We start from the raw sequence: 22386 nt of genomic DNA, 5'->3' as shown, positions 1-22386 counted from the left end.
GAAAACTATGTTCCCTGCCCAGTAAACAGGCCTGCTCCAATACTCCAGGGTACAAATCAAAGGCATGGCATCGCATCAGCTGTCTGGAGCTGCAACCTCCCCTTCCAAGCAAACAAGGAGGTGGAGGTGCGAAGCAGGACCCCAGGAAGGATACTGTTGACATGAAGCAAGTTGATCTGCGATTGGTAATAAAAAGTGTCATCTTGGCTCACTTCACAGAGAAGCAACCAAAACAATGTCCTCTGGCTACTTACTGTCTGCCCAGTGACAGGCACTGGGATTCAGACAATGCAGGCCAGCTCACCATCATGCCCACGATGCATCACCCCTTTTCCTGCTGTTCACCTGAATTTACCATAGGGCTTCGGAGGTCCATCAAGATTCGACACAAAACACAGAAATGCAAGGTTCTCGAGGATCTTTCAGACTCAGCATTTTGACAAATTACTTTTACTCACTCACAAAAACATGTGAGACAAATGAGTATTTCATTCCACTGAATAAATCTGGATAGAGGAGCATTAACATCTTTTTTAAAGATTTATTTATTTGAAAGGCAGTGTTACAGAGAGGGAAAGGCAGAGGCGCAGAAAGAGAGAGAAGAGGTCTTCCATCTGCTGGTTCAGTCCCCAGATAGCTACAACGGCTGGAGCTGCATCTATCCAAAGCCAGGAGCTAGGAGTTCTTCTGGGTCTCCCACGCAGGTGTAGGGGACAAGGACTTGGGCCATCTTCTACCGCTTTCCCAGGCCATAGCAGAGAGCTGGATCCAAAGTGGAGCAGATCAGACTAGAGCCAGCACCCATACAGGATGCTGGCACTACAAGCAGCGGCTTTACCTGCTAGGCCACAGCGCTGGCCCTGCACTAACATTTTTACATAAGAATTTCTGCTTCCTCCCCTCTGTTCCTTTCCATTTTTGTAATAATAGGTTTACATTTCATTTGCTTAAATGAACCCAAAATGAGTTTTGTGCTGGCCAAGGATTTCAGAGTGTAAGATCTCACACCCTCCATTCTTAGGATAGAACTAGAAGCATCACATATGCTTGTGAGAAGTCACAGGCTCCCTACTGAACCTCCAGTGTCTGCATCGTAAAATGGAACCCATACCATCTTCCTCTCAAGGTTGTGAGAATTAAAAATAATGTACTGGGGTCGGCACTGTGGCGCAGCAAGTTAACACCCTGGCCTAAAGCGCCAGTATCCCATATGGGTGCCAGTTCAAGACCCGGCTGCTCCACTTCTGATCCCGCTTTCTGCTATGGCCTAGCAAAGCAGCAGAAGATGGCCCAAGTCCTTGGGCCCCTGCACCAGCATGGGAGACTCAGAAGAAGCTCCTGGTTCCTGGCTCCAGATCAGCGCAGCTCCAGCCATTGCAGCCAATTGGGGAGTGAACCATTGGGTGGAATTCTCTCTCTCTCTCTCTCTCTCTCTCTCCTTTCTCTGTGTATCTCTTTCAAATAAATAAATGAATCTTTAAAAAATAATGTACTGTGTGAAATGCTTGACTCATTATTATTCATGTTCTTCTTGTTATTAGGACCAATACTACTAATGCTTAATGAAAACTACACACGTAAAAGGTATCTGTGGGGCTGGCATTGTGGCACAGTGGGTTAAGCCACTGCCTGCAGCGCCAACATCCCATATAGGAGCCAGTTCAATTCCTGGCTGTTCCACTTCCAAGTCAGCACCCTGCTAATGCGCCTGGGAAAGCAGCAGAAGACAGCTCAAGTCCTTGGGCCCCTGCACCCATGAGGGAGACTCAGGAGTTCCTGGCTCCTGGCTCCTGGTTTCTGCCGGTCCAGCCCTAGCCACTGTGGCCATTTGGGAAGTGAACAAGCAGATGGAAATATCTCTCTTGCTCCCTTTCTACTTCTACCTTTCGGATAAATAATAAATAAAGTTTTAATTTTTAAAAAAATTATTCATTTAGTGGATGAATGAATCAATGTTAACAAAGAGCTCTCCCTCCCCTCAACTACTGTGTGAAGCAGTAGTTGTTCAATGCTAAAGGAGACACTGGTCACCCAGGAATCTTGTTAGAACACCCATTCTGTCACTAAATCTGGGGTGGGGCCCGAGAATCTGCATTTCTAACAAGATCCAAATCCATCCTATTGGCTGACCAAATTCCTAGATGATCCCATTAACTAGTAACAGACCAGGTTCTCTAGCTACTCATGGGGTCCCAAAATATACTCTATCCAAAAAAACCTAAACAGCAGTTCAACACAAGGGGTTTTTTTTCCCACCACAGCAACTAATAACAGGCTCTCAACAACATTATTATCTTTGCTCAAGTCATCAGAGATTGAGCTCCAATCACCTCATCAATGAACTTACCACAGGGAAGGAAGTGAGACCCAAATGAGACCCACGCTTACTACCAGGGCTGGGTCACAACGCACCCCCAGCTTTGTTTAATAAGTCAGAAAACACCTGCTGTTGTTTATGGTCCCTGAACACTTGAGAGTTTTGAAAGGCGAGGATACCAGGGAAAACAACACTAACTCACAACTCCAGTTTGTTTTGCAGGCATTAGGTGGTGGACAACAGAAACGCTGGGAGGGGAACTGGGGACAAGGACTTCAGGAAGAGGACACTGCCTTGTAGAACTTACAATCCAATGAAGAGAAAATGTGATGTACAGGGCCGGCACTGTGGTTCAGCGGGTTTTGTGGTGCTGGCATCCCAGATGGGAGCCAGTTTGCATTTTGGCTACTCCATTTCTGATCCAACTCCCTGCTAATGGCAAGAAAAAGCAGTGGAAGACTGCCCAGGTCCTTGGGCTCTGCACTCACGTCAGAGACCAGAAAGAAGCTGCTGGCTCCTGGCTTCAGCCTGGTCCAGCACTGGCCATTGCAGCCATTTGGGGAGTAAACCAGAGAATGGAATCAATCTCTCTCTCTCAATAAATCTTAACACACACACACACACACACACACAAGAATAAATGTGAGTGCAGATAAAAACAAACGAGAGAGGTACTTTGGTGCCAACAGACTGATCTAAAACAGGGGAGGCTAACCTAGATGAAAGGACACCAAGGGAGGCAGTGCTGGCTGAAGCCACGGTCAGAATGGGTGACTAAGGCCAGGCGTTCGGGAGGAAAGGGGGTGGAGGGCGTTCTGGAAAGAAAGAATATGATGCTCACACGCAGAAGCAGAATAGGGCAGCAGGTGCGGGAAGAACAGAACCAAGTCCAGCACGGCTTCTCAGTACTCAAACAGGGAGGACAAAGAGAGAAGCCTGAAAGCCTACGTAATCCTTACGCTCAGACCCGACAGGCTTGTCAACTCTGTAAGACGCACAGTAGGTTCTATGGACGTGTACATATGGGGACAGGCATTTGGCACAGAGGATAAGACACTGCTTGGAATACCCACATCCCAGGTTCAAGTCCCAGCCACTCCCTTCTGATCCACCTTTGGGAAGCAGCAGGCAGTGGCTGGAATACCTGGGTCTCTGCCATCCACATGGGAGACCTGGAGTGAATTCTGGACTTCTGGTTTTGGCTTGGTTGTTGTGGGGTTTTGAAGAGTGAAGCAGCAATAGGTGTCTGTCTGTCTCTCTCTAATAAATAAACTTTAAAATTATTTTTAAGTATAAATAAGTAAATACCTAAATACATTACTGATAGACGTCACTCAGCCAGACCTCACCAGAACAAGAAACATGACACAGAGACGTCTATCAAAAGACAGATTTCCAAGGAAAACAGAGAGACCAGACTAAGAATGGAAATTAACTATGCCATATATTTCAGAGCAGGATTTTTTTTCTTCATTAGAAAAGGGATGCGAGAGAATAATTAATCACTGAAGAACAACACTTTCAAAGCCAAGTGTTTGGCAGAGCATCACTGGCAGCACAGTTTTCATTTACTCCCCACAGGTTTTAACTGTAAAATGTATTCATTCATAACTGTATGAATTACTTCACGATGCTCAGTAATCATCTCTTTGTTTCTATAAATCCAACTAACTTGCTTTTGGTCCCAACCTTCCCTCACCTGGTAGTGTTAACGGAAAGTTCACGTTGGCCTGGTTTAGAGGGAAAGGGTCCCCTATCCTGTTGCTCCCACCAGATTCTCTGTGGTCATACCAGAATCGTGGGAGTTACATATGCTTGGAGAATGTGGAGAGGGTCTGCGGTGCTTGTCATGGTTCTCTGTTCCTTCCCTGCTGACAAATGCCGGCCCCCATCACTACCGCGGGGCTCTGAGAGGCAATCCCAACCGTATTCCTCTTTCCTCGAGCTCTGCTAGAGAGATTCTCAGTACTGCTCTCAAGACCACGTGTCGTCTTCACCAGCTTCCCACACTTGCTCTTCCACAATCAGGCGTCTGCTCACTGTGGGCCAATGGGTACATACCAGGCCTCACTGCTCTCCCAAACATGAAGGAATCTCTTCTAGAACGAGCCTTGAACCAACCCTATCTCCACCGTCTTATTTTCTACATCACCCACTTTGATCCCCACCAATGGGCCTGAAGTAACAAAACCCAGCCCTCTCTTCACTGGGGCCGAGGGGGGAAACCAGGCTGTAGAACCTTTTAGATTTTTGAGGAACAACATCAGGCCCATGTTCAGGAGTAAGACAGGCAATAGGAGACGCCTTCTGCTTCCTGGGCAACTCTGGAGCTGCAACATTAAAACCCAAAATACCAATTACAAGACGAGAGGTTAGACGTCAGTTAGGATGCTACCATCCCACACATGAGTGCCTGGGTTTGATTCTCTGCTCTGCTCCTGACTCCAGATCTCTGCTAACACGGATTCTGGGAGGCCGTGGTGGTTGCTCAAGTAGTTGGGCACCTGCCGCCCACAGGAGAGACCTGGATTGATTGAGTTCCTTGCTCCCAGCCTCAGCCTGGCCAATGCGCAGCCATTTTGTGGAAATGGAGAGGTGAACCAATGGATGAGAGCTCTGTCAAATAAATAAACTTAAAAAATAAAAGATAAGCTTACTATTGCAGATATATTAATGTGCCTAAAACTCAAGTTTCTCAGGGTGGGAAGGAGTGAGAAAAGGCTGAAGCTACAGAAATGAGGGAGATAACAGTATGTCCCCTAGCAGGCTAGAAGACAAAATCTCCAGTAACCATGGCTTCAACAGCAGGAAGACAGGAACACAGATGGGTACAGATGCAGACAGGTACTAGACTAACCTGTACATCCTTGTAGCATAAGTTCATATCCTGGAGAGCGGTAGTGGTAGGGATTTTTTTTTTTTTTTTTTTTTGACAGGCAGAGTGGACAGTGAGAGAGAGAGAGAGAGAGAGAGAAAGGTCTTCCTTTGCCGTTGGTTCACCCTCCAATGGCCGCCACAGCCAGCGCGCTGCGGCTGGCGCACCGCGCTGATCCAATGGCAGGAGCCAGGTGCTTCTCCTGGTCTCCCATGGGGAGCAGGGCCCAAGCACTTGGGCCATCCTCCACTGCACTCCCTGGCCACAGCAGAGAGCTGGCCTGGAAGAGGGGCAACCGGGACAGAATCCGGCGCCCCAACCGGGACTAGAACCCGGTGTGCTGGCGCCGCTAGGCGGAGGATTAGCCTAGTGAGCCGCGGCGCCGGTTTAGTGGTAGGGATTTCTATTGCTAGTACTTGCAAAGGGATTTCAACAAGTTCATGGAGAATGGAAATAAAAGGCAAGTTTATTCTGCTGTAAATAAATTTTAAAATCCATGCATATGAGGTGTCTTCAGAAAGTTCAGGGAAAAGATGTATCATGGAAAACCTGTATGTGTGGATTCCAAAATTTGTGTGGAGGTGGGGGGAACAGAGTGGGATAGGAAGGTGAGGCAATCTTGATGATTTAGACAGAAGTCACAGTTCTGCCACCCATGAAGCATGCAGGAGCTAAGGACGACCCAGCTGACTTAGGGAGTTAGAATTGAGATCCCTGTGTGGAGTCAGGACTCCTAAAGGGGGCTGGAGGAAGAAGTGTCAGAGGATTAATTACGTAAATCTGTACCAAGAATTCGAATGAACGCAAACAGCCGCGGACAGCTGAAATGGGGTGGGAAGGCAACTGAGGTCAGGGTTATGTTGAACATGTGATCACACGTGTGTGGAGATCATTACTGGTTTGTGGAGTAAATCTTTCATGGAGAGATGCTTGTAAATACGTTTTCACAGTCGTCAAATACCAAGGAAATTGTTAAGAAAAGAAGTATTTTACTTGCTTTAATTTATTAATTGGAGAAGGAGAAGGAAAGAGAGAGCTCCCACCCACCGGTTCACTCCCCAAACACCCACAATGGCTGGGACAAGATTAGGCCAAAGCCGGGAGCCAGGAACTCAATCCAGGTCTCTCACGTGGGTGGCAGGGACTCAACTACTTGAGCCATGACCTACAGCTTCCCAGACTGTACACAGCAGGAAGCTGGAGTGACAAATCCAACTCAGGTACTACAATCTGAGACACAGGTGTCTTTTTTTTTAAGTTTTATTTATATAAAAGGCAGAGTTACAGAAAGAGGTGGTGACACAGAGAGACATCTTCCATCCACTGGTTCATTCCCTGCCATGGCAACAACAACCAAGGCTGGGCCAGGCTGAAGCCAGAAACTAGGAGCTTCTTCTGGGTCTCCCACGTGGGTTTATGGGCCAAAACACTTGAGCCATCCTCTGCTGCTTTCCCAGGTGCATTAGTAGGTAGCTGGATACGAAATGGAGCAGCCAGGACTCGAACTGGTGCCGATATGGGATGCCAGAGCTGCAGGCCAGGACTTTAACCTGCTGTACCACAGCACTGGCCCCCTTTTATTTATTTTTTGAGAAACAGGTGTCTTAAACCACTTAAACCATCTTAACCACTAGGCCAAATGCCATGCCCCCAATAAATATATATGAAATATATTTATAAATATATAAAATAAATATATTTTTTCACTCTCAGATAGACTGTTATTACTGACTGGTTACAATCTAAAACTGAACTCAATACTTCAGCATCTCTGTTCACAGAGACCCCCTTGGTACAATTTTTTTTAATATTTATTTATTTATTTATTTGAAAGGGTTACACAGAGAGAGAAAGAGAGTGGTCTTCCATCTGCTGGTTTACTCCCCACTTGGCCACAACAGCTGGAGCTGCGCCAATCCAAAGCCAGGAACCAGGAGCTTCCTCTGGGTATTCCCATGCAGGTGCATAGGCCCAAGGACTTGGGGCATCTTCTTCTGCTTTCCCAGGCCATAGCGGAGAGCTGGATCAGAAGTGGAGCAGCTAGGTCTCAAACTGGTGCCCATGTGTGATGCCAGCACTGCAGGCGGTGGCTTTACCCACTACGCCACAGCGCCAGCACCAGTCCAATTATTCTTTAGGTGTGAAGCCCCAAGTTCCAACATTTACCATGAAACTAATTTCACTTTGTTAGTCAAGAAAAATTAGGTTATGCTGCAGCAACTAACAATCCACAACTGTCAGTCACTTAACAAGTACAGAATCACTGGGGCCAGCTTGTGGCACAGTGGGTTAAGTCGCCACCTGCAGTGCCGGCATCCCATATGGGTGCCGGTTCTAGTCCTGGCTGCTCTATTTTTGACCCAGCTCTCTGCTGTGGCCTGGGAAAGCAGCAGAAGATATACCAAGTCCTTGGGCCCCTGCACCCACGTCAGGGACTCGGAGGAAGCTCCTGGCTCCTGGCTTCGGATTGGCACAGCTCCAGCCATTTGCAACCATCTGGGGCATGAACCAGTGGATGAAAGACCTCTCTCTTTTTCTCTGCCTCTCCTTCTCTCTCTGTGTAACTCTGACTTTCAAATAAATAAATCTTAAAGAAAATAAAGAGCTTATTTCAAAATGGGTGGAAAATATGAATATAAACTTCAAAAAGACCTCCTGAAGGCAGATAAGCACATGAAAAAGATCAACATTATTACCTGGAAAAACACGAAATGAAATCAGAGTACCCAATACTTAGAATGGTTAGCTGAAAAATGCAAAGAACACCAAGTGTTGGTTAAGAGATGGAACAAACGAAATCTCATGTATTGATGGTGAAAATAATACAAGCACTCTGGAAAACGGTTTGGCAATTTCTTGTAAAATTAAACTTACTTACACTTACCATATGTGCCAACAATTCCAAACCTAGGTATTTACCCTAGAGAAATGAAAAATCCGCATGTTCACACATAGACTTCCACACAGATGTTTGTGGCAGCTTTATTCACAACAGCCCAAATCGGAAACAATCCAAATGTCCATTAACACGGGAACTGCATTATAGTCAAACAATGGAACACTACTGATAATCACAATACGGATGCGTGTCAAGCATGCTGAACAAAAGAAGCCAGATACAAAAGAGCACATAAAACATGATTCCAACTATATGAAAATCCAGAAACGACAGTGACAGGAGGTAAGTGATTGCATGGGGCTGGGGTCAGAGACAGGAAGGGGACACCCAGAAACTTCTTGTGATGATGGAAATGTCCTACACAAAGACCTGGGCCTTATTTTCTAAATACGCATTTTCCTTAAAGAGAAGCCAGGGTTCATTGCAAAATGGTCAGGGAAAATATAAGATAAGCCTAGAACAACTTGCCTCAGGAGGAAAACTAATGTGAAAAAGAAGGGGGAGGGAGGCTGGAGGAATGCCAGCCAATAAACACAAAAATGATAGAAATAGAAAACTAACATTTTATAACCTTCAAAGCAATAACTGATTCAGACTGTAATTATCACTGGACGCAAAAATCATTCAATGAAAGAACAGAAAACAGGGTATAGAGAAGCATGGGACACAGCAGCTCACCAAATGATCAAACTGCAACATCAGCAATAACTGGACAAACTGGTGTCATGTGACTCCTTGTGTACTACCGGGAAATGGCCAAAACATCACCTCTGCATTGCTGGCTGAATCATGAGAGAGCTGCTGGACAGATAGAAACGGAAGGACAGCCTGCAAATCAACTGACCTGGATGCTTCAATAGCTTTCATGAAAAACAGAAAAACAAGAGGCTGGCGCTGAGGCGCAGCGGGTTCAGCCCTGGCCTGAAGCGCTGGAATCCCATATAGGCGTCGGTTCAAGACCCAGCTGCTCCACTTCCGATCCAGCTCTCTTCTATGGCCTGGGAAAGCAGAAGATGGCCCAAGTCCCTGGGACCCTGAACCTGCATGGGAGACCCAGAAGAAACTCCTGGCTCCTGGCTTCGAATTGGCACAGCTCCAGCCATTGCAGCCAGCTGGAGAGTGAACCATCGGATGGAAGATCTCTCTCTCTCTGTGTAACTCTTTCAAATAGATACATAAATCTTCAAAAAAAAAAAAAATAGCTATAGGGGCAAGTGTTTGGTCTAGGGGTTACTACAATGGTTTAGATAACAGCCCACATGCGAGAGCCTGGGTTTGATTTCCAGCTCCAGTTGCTTGCTAAAGCAGATGCTGGGAGGCAGCACTGACAGCTCAAGTAATTGCTTTCCCGCCACCCACATGGGAGACCTGGATTGAATGCCTAGCTCCCAGCTGCAGCCTTGGCCCTGTCCTGGCTGTTGCAGGCATTGTGGGGAACGAATCAGTGGATGGAAGATTTTTGTCTCTCTGCCTTTCAAATAAAACACCTAAAACATCCCAACACACTGAAGTACTTAAAGGTAAATACACAGGAATTTGCTGCACAGCATGATTTTAGTAGAGGAAAAGCCTTGCTGTCATCAGTAGGAAATAAGTTAAGAGGTAGTTTGGTGCAGTGTATAAGTGCCTAAGTGTATACATTAGTGTGTAAGACACCCATATCTTATACGGCAGTGTCTAAGTTCAAGTTCTGGCTCAGCTCCCAATTCTAGCTTCCTGCTAATGCAGACCGTGGGAGGCAGTGGGTGATGGCTCGAGGAGCTGGGTTCCTGCCACTCATGTGGAAGACCAGGATCAAATTCCTAGCTCCTGGATTCGGCCTGACCCTGTTCTTGCTGTTGCAGATGTCTGGGAAGTAAATCAGTAGATGAGATCTCTATCTCTCTCGTTCAAATAAAATTTTAAGAATAAGTTTATAAAAATAAATAAAATGAAAAAAAATAAAATTTAAAGAAAAAATACTGGAGGGGGTGGCACTGTGGTATAATGGGTAAAGCTACCTCCAGCACCAGCAGCCCATATAGGAGCTGATTCGTGTCCCAGCTGCTCCACTTCCGATCCAGCTCTCTGCCATGGCCTGGGAAAGCAGAAGATGGCCCAAGTCCTTGGGCCCCTGCACCTGCACATGAGACCCAGAAGAAGCTCTTGGCTCCTGGCTTCGAATCAGCGCAGCTCCAGCTGCCATCTGGGGAGTGAACCATCCGATGGAAGACATCTCCCTCTCTCGCGTGCGCGTTCTGTGCCTCTGTCTCTCTGTTAACTTTGCCTTTGAAATAAATAAATCTTAAAAAAAAAAAAAAAAAAAAAAAAAGGCAAAAGCAAACAGATCAAGAGCAAAGGTCTTGCAACAGTTTTCTGGGATGCCCCAAACATTTTATTAGCCACCTTGCTGAGGTGAGGGTGGGTGGTGCCAAAGAATGATACCATCTGGTTATTGGGACAATGTTTTGAAAAATTCAAAGCTTGAGTTTTCTCCTGGGAAAGCTTCACCAGAAACCCTGCACCAAAACAACGCTCCTATTCATTCCTCTCATCAAACAAGGTCAAGGTTGGGAGAATTTCCATGGGAAGTCTTAGGGCATCCACCTGACAGTCCTGAATCAGCTCCTCCTGACTTTTCTTTCCTGCTCTTAAAACATATTTAGGGGCCGGCGCCGCGGCTCACTAGGCTAATCCTCCACCTTGCGGCGCCGGCACACCGGGTTCTAGTCCCGGTTGGGGCGCCGGATTCTGTCCCGGTTGCCCCTCTTCCAGGCCAGCTCTCTGCTGTGGCCAGGGAGTGCAGTGGAGGATGGCCCAAGTGCTTGGGCCCTGCACCCCATGGGAGACCAGGAGAAGCACCTGGCTCCTGGCTCCTGGCTCCTGCCATCGGATCAGCGCGGTGCGCCGGCCGCAGCGCGCCGGCCACGGCGGCCATTGGAGGGTTAACCAACGGCAAAAGGAAGACCTTTCTCTCTGTCTCTCTCTCTCTCACTGTTCACTCTGCCTGTAAAAAAAAAAAAAAAAAAAACACCACCATATTTAGGGATAGGCATTTGGTTTGGCAGGTGCCTCGGGTTGTAATACCCACATCCAATATTGGAATGATTGGGTTCAAATCCAAGCTGGGCACCCAATTTCGGCTTCCAGCTAAATGAGCACGCTGGGAAACAGCAGGTGTTGGCTCAGTGGAGTCCCTGCTACCTGTGTGGGAGAACTGAACTGAGCTCCAGGCTTCCAGCTTCAGCCTAAAAAGCCCCAGCCATAGCAGGCATATGGTGAGTGAACAAGCATATGGAAACTAACTGTTCAAATAAAACTCAAAAAGCAAAACAAAACAAAAAAACTTGACAAGGCAGTCATTTTTTTTCAGTTAAAAACTTAAAAATGGTGGCCAGCTTGTGGCTCAGAGGTTAAGTCTTCACCTGTGGTGCCGGCATCCCATAACAGAGTACCAGTTCAAGTCCCAGCTGCTCTGCTTCCAATCCAACTCCCTGCTATTCACCTGGGAAAGCAGTGAACCATGCTTCAAGTGCTTGGCCCCTGCCAACCCTATGTGGGAGACCTGGATGAAGTTCCAGGCTCTCAGCCTTGGTCCGATCAATCCCTGGCCATTTTGCTTTTCTGGAGAGTGAGCCAGTGGATGGAACAGCTCTCTCTCTCTGCTTTTCCTTTTCTTCTTTTTTTAAAGATTTATTTACCTACTTCAAGGGCAGAGTTACACAGAAACAGAGGGAGAGAGAGAGAGAGATCTTCCATCTGCTGATTCACTACCCAAATGGCTGCAATGGCCAAAGCTGAGCTGGTCCAAAGCCAGGAGCCAGGAGCTTCTTCCAGGTCTCCCACATGGGTGCAGGGGCCCAAGCACTTGGGCCATCTTCTGCTGCTTTCCCAGGTGCACTAGCAGGAAGCTGAATTGGCAGCAGAACAGCAAAGACTTGAACCAGTGCCCATACGGGATGCTGTCACCACAGGTGGCGAGCTATGCCATAGCAACAGCCCTTGCTTTTCAAATAAAATGATAAATTACTTAAAAGGAAAAAACCTCAAAAGAATCAGATATGTTAGAGATGGAACAGGCATTGTGACAGTGAGTTAAGGCTGATGCCTGTGATTCCAGCATCCCACATGAGTGCTGGAATGAGAACAGCTACTCCAGTTCTGATTCAGTTTCTTACCAATGGGCTTGGGAAGGCAGAGGAGGAAGGACCAAGAATTTAGGCCTCTGCCAATCACATGGGATATCAGGATGGAGTTCCTGTCTCCTGGCTTCAGGTTGGCTTAGCCCTGGCTGTTGCAACCATTTAGTTCTAAAAAAAATTACCTCACTATATCATGCAATCTTTTTGAGCAGAGGGTGGGCATGAGGGATGAAAATGAGAGGTCAAACTTCAGTTTCCCATTTTCTTCAAGGGACAGACGATACTATCCTAGCAAGTGCCTTCAAGAAATACCTCCACCTGTCTTCTTCGTAGTATAGCATCCAAGACAAAGACAGACTTGCCAGTCCATCTTCCAGTCACGGGAAATGCCTCACACACATACTATCTGCTACTCATTATGATTCACTTCTGTATTCTAACTTTCCCCTTTTTCCCTGTCAAAGATTTCTTAAATCTGCTAGAAATGTTTCACATTCAAATTTCCTTATAAACAATAATACCAACTAACATCTATGCCAAATGTCATTCTCTATTTCAAGTAACAGCCTCTGAGTTGATAAATTCCTATGTAATTCACACAATGTCACAAAATATGCCATCATGCCGGAAGATGGCTTGGTCCTATGTTAACCAGGCTTTTGTCTTCCATTTGGAAATACAGTCTCCGCAGGTCTTCTCTGTCAGTTTGAATATGACATTCCATAAAGGCAAGACAGTAATCATATGCACGTTAAGGATGTTTTGATCTCATGCTCCTCAAAAACATGAAACAGGTGCATTACTGAACCATATGAATATCTTCCTCAAGCCCCTTTACATTCCCTATGAAAACAACAAATGCACTGGTACCATCAGATCCACGGACAGCTAGAAAGGGAGTACTGCACTCCTCCCGTACTCCAAAGCACATCTGAATTAACAGACATTTAAGAATTATTAAAAAACACTAATTTCCCCAGCAATGAATTCAGTATTTTCACACATTGCTAAATTACTTTTCAGTAAAACTTGAATGTTCAGGAAAACTGTTTTATTCCTTTTCCCGGTTCCCCCTCCGTGGGGAGAAAAGCAGAGCTGCAGCCTTTGGGCTAGTGTCTCTCAGCTTCCACCGCCCTGTCTGCTCTGCAGTTACCAAAACCAACCGATCAGCTCCCTTCCTAGAGCCTTAAGTGATTCGCACATCTCAGCACATAAAGCCCACCCCCCACCCCCACAGCTAGCCTCCTGCCTCTTCATACCTCACTCCCCACCTGGATGCCAGGCTGCTCTGCCCAGAGCTCTTCTCCACACTCATCCTAAGTCTTAAGTGTTCTTTGAAAGGTTACCTGGGGATTCTCGGGGGGGGGGGGGGGGGGGGGGCTGCCCCAAGGCTCCACAGCTGGGCCAAGTGCCCTCCTTACCTCCACACTGCTCCAGACTTAGCCACTGCACAAGGCCAGAAATGATGGCAGCGATACTGTCAGCGCCCTACTCCTAGGATGGGCAGTATGAACACCTTACTCATTTTTACACCGAGGACCAAATATTCAAAAGATTAAATCCCACTTTGTTCTCGTTTGCCCTGATGAATTTCTTCTGGCAAATTTCAGCTGTCCTGCATCGTTTCAAAGTCACTCCCTCTGGGATTTCATTCACAGATTTTCCAAGTGACTTTCCCAAATGGGACCTCAAGAACACAACCGCTCTGTGCTCCTTTCCTTCCGCCCAGAAAATGGGGACAGGAGAACATCAGCCTCATAGTTTCCAAGACTTCACTGAGTTGTGGGGTGTCCACGGTGCTCACAACAGTCTGGCATGTGGTGATTGATAAATATTCCCCATTCCCATGATTCCAAGGAACTAATGATCCCACATTATTCCAGGAAGGACTTATGGTGGCTAATTTAAATTGGTGATTGATGCATGAGAATACAAAGGATAAGCAGTTGCCTTTCTGTTCCTGTATCTTTCATCCCCAGCAAACTGAACCATGGATCCATCCTTTCTTTACCATCATGGAAGCTGAAAACCTATTAAAACAGTTTGTAGCCACAAGGTCTTAGGTTGAATCCTTGCTGTGTGTAGCTGATTCTCAGGGTGTCCATGGTCCTTCTCATACACACCCAGACTTACAAGCTGTGCAGTAACTCTACTAGAGAGAGATGTCAGACTTACCTTTAGGAATACGTGCCAAGTTAACACGATTTCCTAAAAATACACGCACACTACATCCTCAATCTTTTACCTGAAATCAATTCCAACATAAATCACCTCCTTACCTTGTGGCCTACCAAATACAAAACACTCAAAGCTTCAATCCCAGATGCACCCCTCTCCAGTCTCTGCACACTGCAGTCTTCTCCATCACTGTTTCACAGCCACTCCTCCCTACATAGATCAAGTTAAAATCCCAGAGTCACCCTGATCGTCTCTGACAGAACTAAGAACATAAGCCTCAGAGCCATTTTAGCTCCTTGACTGAAAGACACATCCTCACCCCCCTTCCCTACTCCCACTGCCATCCAGGGGCTCCCTAGCTCCTGCATTCTTTCTCAAGTAGCTCAGACCCACGCCCTGTATTCTCCACCTCATCAGGGTCTATGTGCTGCTCTGCACCTCCCCCAACAAGCAGCTTAAGAAGGACTCTGCCAGCTGTTCAAATGGAATGAAGCCTGGCTTCCAACCGCCTGCCCTGTCCTGGCCCCTCTCTAGCCCCCCTCCACTCCTGTCCTTAAGGGGCACGCCCCAGGTATATTTTACTTCATGTAAGTCTCTTCCCGCTCCAGGGTTGACAGAGCTCCCTGCAATACCGGAAGCACGGCCTTCTCATGCCCTGACAATTCTGAACTGCAGGTTTCTGCAGTTCATTCTGCAAAGAGCCATTGGAATCTCTCTCCACCAGTCTACCTCATCTCAGACTGTCAGCTCCAGAGCCATCTCTGGGGTTTCAGTCCTACAGATACCCTTTTTGACCCTCCATGTCTGTCTGCAGTCATAGCCCTGATCATGGCTGTAGGCTTAGCAGCAATTGTCCCAACCAAACTTCTCTTAGCACCCTTACTCTACTCCTGTTCTTGGAAGGAAGCTTTACTACTGTCTGCTGCTTCTAACCTGGTCCCCCACTTTGTGGTCTCAAGTCCCCACATACCTCATCCACATTTCCTCCCACAATTCTTATCTCATTTCTTCTACTCTATCTACATTTCTTCTACTCTATTCTTTAAATATAAACCCAATGTCTCTTCATGTTGGATCTGTACACACTCCTTGGCCATGCCCTCCCAACTCCCTCCCAGATCTGGGAAAAGGCCCCTAGACTTGTTTATGTTACCTGTACCAGAACCTTCCTGACAAAAGCCGAAGATGTCTCTCTTCTGGAGTTCCCAGGAAATGACACCAAGATGGCGGGGGGGGGGGGGGTGTACACTGGAGTTCTGTTATTTCTGTCCGAAGCATTTTTGCTACAGCGTCACTGATCTGTCAAGCCCCTTTATGCATCATGCCCTCTTCCTTTCCTTTCTTTCCATGATGTGGGTTCATATCCCCATGGCACCTGTGACCTAATTAGCACTCTTCCAGACCCACCCTTACTGACCATCAATACTACAAAGTTAATGCAATCAGCTGCTATAGCAATCACTCATCACATTCCCCTGCCACTAAGAAACATAAAGGTTGTCACTTACCATATGATCACATGTACAGGACCAGAAACAGGGGTGTTCTTTCTGTGGCAATAAAGTTTACATCTGTCTTCCCACTAACTAGATGGGGACTGGTACTCTTACCGTCCCATTTCCTCCTTTGTCCTACACTCTAGACCAATCTCTATTTTCCATCCTCTAACCCACCATCTCAAGAGGGATTTTGGACTCGCCCCCTTGCTGGTCTCATTAGGTGTCTTGGCAGGAACTGAAACAGGAATGGCCACACTGGCCATCTTGGTAAACAAGCAAATAAAACTGAAGACTTATCGCTCACTCTAAAAAGGAACGACCTAGCAAAGCGATTGTCTCATGTCCAAAATCACAGGTGACTTGACCTCTTTTGGGTGAAGAATGCTGCTTTTACACCAGTAAGTCGAGTGTGGCTAAGAGAAGGGATCAAACACATAAAAAAAATGTGCTAACAAAATGTATTCCCTGGGGCCGGCGCTGTGGCGTGGCGGGATAACGCCCTGGCCTGCAGTGCCTACATCCCACATGGGCACCGGTTCTAGTCCCAGTTGCTCCACTTTCCATCCAGCTCTCTGGTATGGCCTGGTATAGCAGTGGAAGGGAGCCCAAGGACTTGGGCCATCTTGGACCCGCGTGGGAGACTTGGAAGAGGTTCCTGGTTTTGGATCTGCACAGTTCTGGCTGTTGTGGCCAATTGAGGAGTGAACCATCAGATAGGGGACCTCTCTCTGAAACTCTCAAGTAAAATAATTCTTAAAAAAAAAAAAAATGTATTCCCCAATAATCCTAATTTGGGCCATCTATTCAGCCATGGCAATGTCTCTACTATCTCCCTTTATCCTCATAATCATAGTGCTTCTATTCCTACCATGTATAATTCATGAATTTCAAAAGTTCTTACAAGAATGAATGAATGCTATATCCCAAGCCACCATGCAGGAACAACACAAGACTGCTTTTCTTCGATCAATCCGATGCAGAGTATAGGTACCCAACCCCGTATCAGCACCTTTATCAGCAGGAAGTAACCAGAAAAACTGGCACTCTACTCCCTATTTTATAGAGTCAATCTGAAAACCGAGGAGTTCTGTAATTCTTTAGGGTCCTCAAGACCTTTTATGTATTTATACTTATGATGCCATTTTTATTACAAAAGGTATGACGAAGAAGCAACCAAATGGAAGAGACACATAGGGAGAAGCTTGCAGGGGAGCTGGCACATGCAGGCACCTCGTCCATGCGCTGTCTGCATGCACTGTACTTCCAGTACAGCTGTCAAGCCCACTTCAAATAGCCAAAAATCACAGGAAAGGATGTTCAATATCAACGGGTAAGTAGAAAAAGTAAACACTTTTACTATTTATTGATGCATTTCAAAACTTTTTATGCTGACAGAAATCAGACACATAAACCTTACAGGATTCCATTTATATAGAACTTTAGGAAATCTATACTGACAGAGTGTGGACGGGCAGCCTGCAGACAAGCCGGAGATGGCAGAGGGGACGGAAATGTTCTGCTTCTTGACTATGTCAGTGACATCATGCACATTTCCTCAAATTCATTAAACAGATTAAAAGATGCTTATTAAAACTAATGATGTGTTAAAACTGAGACTTCCGTGACTGCAAGTGGAGAGCCTTTGATTACTCAAAAATAACCAGTAAAACTAAGGAAGCTTCATTAACATTCCTTTCAATGTCAAATATGGGCCCAATTCCAGGCTGGGTTTGAAGAGATTCTAAGTGGAGATATAAAAATTAAGATGGTACTTTAAGTCATGCTCATCCAGTAAGCATTCCTAATAGACGATGACACAGAACAGGTTTAACAAATAAGAAAAAAGAAAAAACTAACAAAGAGCTCAAGCAAAACTTGCCCAAAACCACAGCCAATTTTTGGTTCAACTCAGAATTGAATCCAGGCAATCCTTAATTTTAATGACATATCACTTGTCCACCTTAAAATTAACAGACTAAAGGTTAATATTTTGGAATTAATATGGTATGAGAAAAGACCACTCACACTCAGCTGCTGGAAATTTGTTAGTACCACCTATTTCAGAAAACATTCTGACAATAACAAAACCATTAACATACACAATTCACAAACTCCTTAAGTCGGCTTAGAGTCCTTTCCAGGAAATCAGACTGGAAATGCTCTTCAAGGACGCTACGTATTACTTGCATGACAGAAAAACCTATCAGCAATCTGACAATCTGTAACTAATGATATTATGTAACATCTTACCATTAAAAAAATATCAGAACCAGGTGTGTAGCAAGCACAAAAGAAAATTCTGGAAGGATTCAAATGTAATTCAGGCAGGGATCCTTAGATGAAAGAGCGAGCTTCATTTTTATTTCTATTTTCTATATTAATTTCATTTGATAAGTATAAATTTAATAACATAAAAAGCCCTGTCTTGACTTGAAGTTTTTTTTTTTTCTTCATACACTTAACATAGAGTTAATCATGTGAAAAGTCAACTGAAAATAGGTATCAGAAAAAAATCAGAATGGGAATAAGAGAGGGAGGACTACATACATTGCATACATTCCTAGGGACTTACTTCTAAGGCTACATTTTAAAAACTTGCCATGGGACCCAATATCCCCTTAAGCCAGTTGGCAAAAATGGCATTTTAAGTGTTAATGTGAGCATATGGATAGGATTAAGTGTTAAAAGTGATCATATATAAGATTTAGTGTTTGGCAATAAAAGTGGATAAAATTAAAAAGGAATGAACGCTCCAACATAGGAAGCAGTCCACACAGCAGACTCATATCATGGAATGACAATTGTCTTAAGTAGCACTGACCTCAGAATCAGCCCTATGACATTCTGGTCTGACTGAAAAGGCCATCAAAGCATTTAATGCATGGAAGGCCAAGACATCATGGCAAAAAAATGTCCTACATGAAGGATATCTGTGGGAGAGAACCCAGTGGAAAGAAGTGGCCATCAAAGAAGGATGTATGTTTCTCTGAAGAGAGAAAACTTCCACTTTGCTTATGATGTGGCCTTGTTTAAATACTGAAGGAGACTGTGGATTCAAAAGGCCTCCATAGCCTTGGCAGAGCATGTCAAAAGCCTGGGGTGATCACTGACATCATACATAAAAGTGCTAATGTTAAATTAACGACAGGAGTCATTTTAACACTTCAGTCCTCAATTAGTTGTATTATGAGAATTAACTGTAAAACTTCTTCTCTGTGTGTGTGAACTGTTGAAATCTTTAGTACAGAGCTGGTCTTCTGTGTATAGTTAACTGAAAATGAATCTTAATGGAGAATGGGACTGGGAATGGGAGAGGGAGGAGGAGGTATGGAACAAGTCGGGGTGGGAAGGTGGGTATGGTGGCAAGAATAACTATATTCCTTAAGTTGTACTTATGAAATCTATACTCGTTAAATAAAAGGCTTCTTTTGGGGAAAAATAAAACCTGATATACTATTAATTTCTTCATTTGGCAAATATAAATTTAATACAAAGTAATTTTTTTAAATACTGATGTTTAGGACAAATGTTGAAAACACTGCTGGGGGCTAGCGCTGTGAGGCTGAGGGTTAAAGTGCTGGCCTGAAGCACCAGCATCCCATATGGGCGCTGGTTCCAAACCTGGCTGCTCCACTTTCAATCTAGCTTTCTGCTATGGGTTGGGAAAGCAGAAGATGGCCCACGTCCTTGGGCCCCTGCACCCACATGGGAGACCCAGGAAGAAGCTCCTGGCTCCAGAAAGGTGCAGTTCTGGTCTTTGTGGCCAACTGGGGAGTGAACCATTGGATGGAAGACCCCTCTCTGCGTAACTGTGACTTTCAAATAAATAAATAAATAAATAGGAGAGATAGAAGAGAAAAAGAAAAGAACTTCCACTTTGATTATGGCCTTGTCAAAACAGGGTCCGAGTTTGTGATGACAAGAGTCTCGGGTGATTACTGACAACTGTTAAATTAACAAGAGTCACTGTATACTTGCTCCCTGTGTAGGACCCCTGTCCCTTATGTGTTGTACTATGAGAATTAACAGTAAAACTAGTCTTCAAACAGTACTTTATACTTTGTGTGTCTGTGTGGGTGCAAACTGTTAAAATCTTTACTTAGTATAGAGCTGAACTTCTGTATATAAAGATAATTTTTAAAAAATCAATCTTAATGAAGAATTGGACGGGAGAGGGTGTAAGAGATGGGTTGATTTGTGGGTGGGAGGGAGGTTATGGGAAGAAGAAATGCTGTAATCTAAAAGTTGTAATTTTGAAATTTATAGTTATTAAACGAAAGTTTTCTATAAAAACCCTGAATACTATAAAATAGATTTTTAAAAGAATGTAAACATTTCAGGCCTAACATGAACATAAGAAAAACCTAAATAAGCTAATTGCTACAAAGTCTGACACTTACTATGCAGGCATTATGAGTCTTAATTTATGACATTCAAAGACACCTGCTGGAACTTTTCTATGAAAGCCTCAGCGCTATCTGTGCAGAACTACCTCCATTGAGCCCACTTAGCAGAGGTGAACTTCTGTTTCACAGCCCGCGTGGGGTTTTCAGAACTTTGCATAAAGTGTCTTTTAATAGACTATGCTTGGATTGCAAATTTCTTTACACCAAAGTAAATTTACATTTTAATTGCATTTCACAAGGAACTCTTTAGAGTATCCTTTGACTGTCATTTCCTAGCTATGGAATCTCCCTCAGAAAACCCAATGCTTTTCTAAAAAATCTCCCAAATGTAATAAATTTTAGACAAACAGAAGACTTTTCAGCGACCCAAATACAGAATATGTTTGAAGCAGTTTTAACAGAAACATATAAATATGGCAAGCTTCATATCAAATTTTTAAGGTTTTTTAAAATGTAGGTTTTCCATAACCAAAGCATACAAGTATTGAAGAAAGTCAGGGTAGGTAGGCAGTGGCCAGTCTCTGAGATCAAAACATTCAAATAAAAAAACCAAATACTCTGTACTTTCTCCAAAGAGTGTTATTTTAAACTATTATGTATAACAAATATAATCAAGGTTTTTTTATTTAGAGACAGGTTCCACCCAATAAAAGTATTTTTAGTGAAATTAACCAAAATGATTATAACTTAATATATGAACTATGTGTAACAGTGATACACTCTTTACACTGAGACTCTTTAGACAAACTGAAGCCAAGTTCCCTTTATACAGAACATTATAACCTTTTTCATGTTTTCTTGCTACAATTCTTCAAAATAACTTATTGTAAAAAATCTGCATGGGAATTCCTGGCAAAACCCATTGAAAGCAAGTCCGTTCTGATTTTCAGATAAGCAGAACCACATGCAACATGACTCGGGAATTAATAAAGCTTGGTAATTTTTTCAAATTTTGAAGATAAAAAATTTGAATATAGTATTTCATGACTACATTTTTAAGGCATCTTGGTATTCATAATAACTAGAGATGAAAAAATACTCTAACCTTTAATTAAATATGAAAACTTGGCACTTATTAAAAACTGCAGTGTTAAAACTGCAAAATGTCCTAACAAGTCAAAAGATTCCTTAAGAATTAAAAAGGGGCCGGCGCTGTGGCGCAGCTGGTAAAAAAGTCAACGCTTGCAGTGCCGTTGTCCCATATGGGCGCCAGTTCAAATCTTCGCAGCTCCAATTCCGATCCAGCTCTCTGCTATGGCCTGGGAAATCAGTGGAAGATGGCCCAGGTCCCTGGGCCCCTGCACCCGTGTGGGAGACCAGAAGCAGCCCCTGACAAGGAAGAAGCTCCCTGCCTCCTGATGTGCGCAGCTCCAACCCTTGCGACCAATTAGGGAGTGAACCAGCCGATAGAAGAACTCTCTCTCTCTGCTTCTCCTCTGTGTAACTCTGATTTTCAAGCAAATAATAAATCTTAAAAAAAAAAAGGTTTTCAATCAGAATCCCCAAAATTTACTTCTCTGAAAAAATCTGTTTTGAATGACATATCAATTCCCTTTTCACAAATATATACATATATATATATATATATCTTTGTAGTCTTAACTTCACACATTGTTACACAACTGTCAGTTTTCTATATTAAGAATGTACATAAACTATGATTTCTGTGTGCCTTTTTGGAAAACTGATGCAAAGGTAGTAAAGATATTTTTAAAGCTATACTAAACAGAAAATATACCCATCTAGTATTTTAAATCACTAATATTTTCCCATTTTTATGTTTCATTTAAAAATAAGAAATTAGACATCTCTTAAAAGAATTCAAAGAGCAAACAAAAGATGTTTCAAACAATTGTGGCAAAATCTATGTTCTTAAGAGGATTCTACATACTTAAAACATTTTGTTAATGTGTAAAAGGGAAAAAACACTTTACATTCAAAGGATTGCAAACATGATTATCAATGCTTTTAATGAATGAAACAGGATTTTAAAACATGCATTGACAGTTAATCACTGTCAATTGTAATTTCATCTAAAATCTGGAAGTAATGTGTTCTACTTTAGGGAAAATTCATATATGAAAATGTTTA

At 44.1% G+C, this 22386-nt stretch overlaps 1 protein-coding gene across 9 annotated transcripts in view; it reads right to left on the bottom strand.

The window, feature by feature from the left end:
* AEBP2 (AE binding protein 2) overlaps nt 1-22386 on the bottom strand; it is a 153897-nt gene that overhangs the window by 45831 nt on the left and 85680 nt on the right. For 8 of the 9 annotated variants that reach the window (XM_089303902.1, XM_089303906.1, XM_089303900.1 and 5 more), the window contains one exon: nt 15405-21765. The exons of the other annotated variant lie outside the window; for it this stretch is intronic. In XM_089303902.1, the coding sequence (XP_089160028.1) occupies nt 21510-21765 (256 nt within the window). In that variant the 3' untranslated portion in view covers nt 15405-21509. Of the gene's footprint in view, nt 1-15404; nt 21766-22386 lie in introns of those variants that run through there. 9 annotated transcript variants of the gene reach the window in all.

This window comes from Oryctolagus cuniculus, chromosome 9 (genome assembly GCF_051225735.1).
Source record: "Oryctolagus cuniculus isolate XC-2025 breed Fujian yellow rabbit chromosome 9, ASM5122573v1, whole genome shotgun sequence".
Lineage (NCBI taxonomy): Eukaryota > Metazoa > Chordata > Mammalia > Lagomorpha > Leporidae > Oryctolagus > Oryctolagus cuniculus.
Note: the sequence above shows the minus strand (reverse complement) of the source record. Positions and strands in the feature narration are given on the sequence as shown.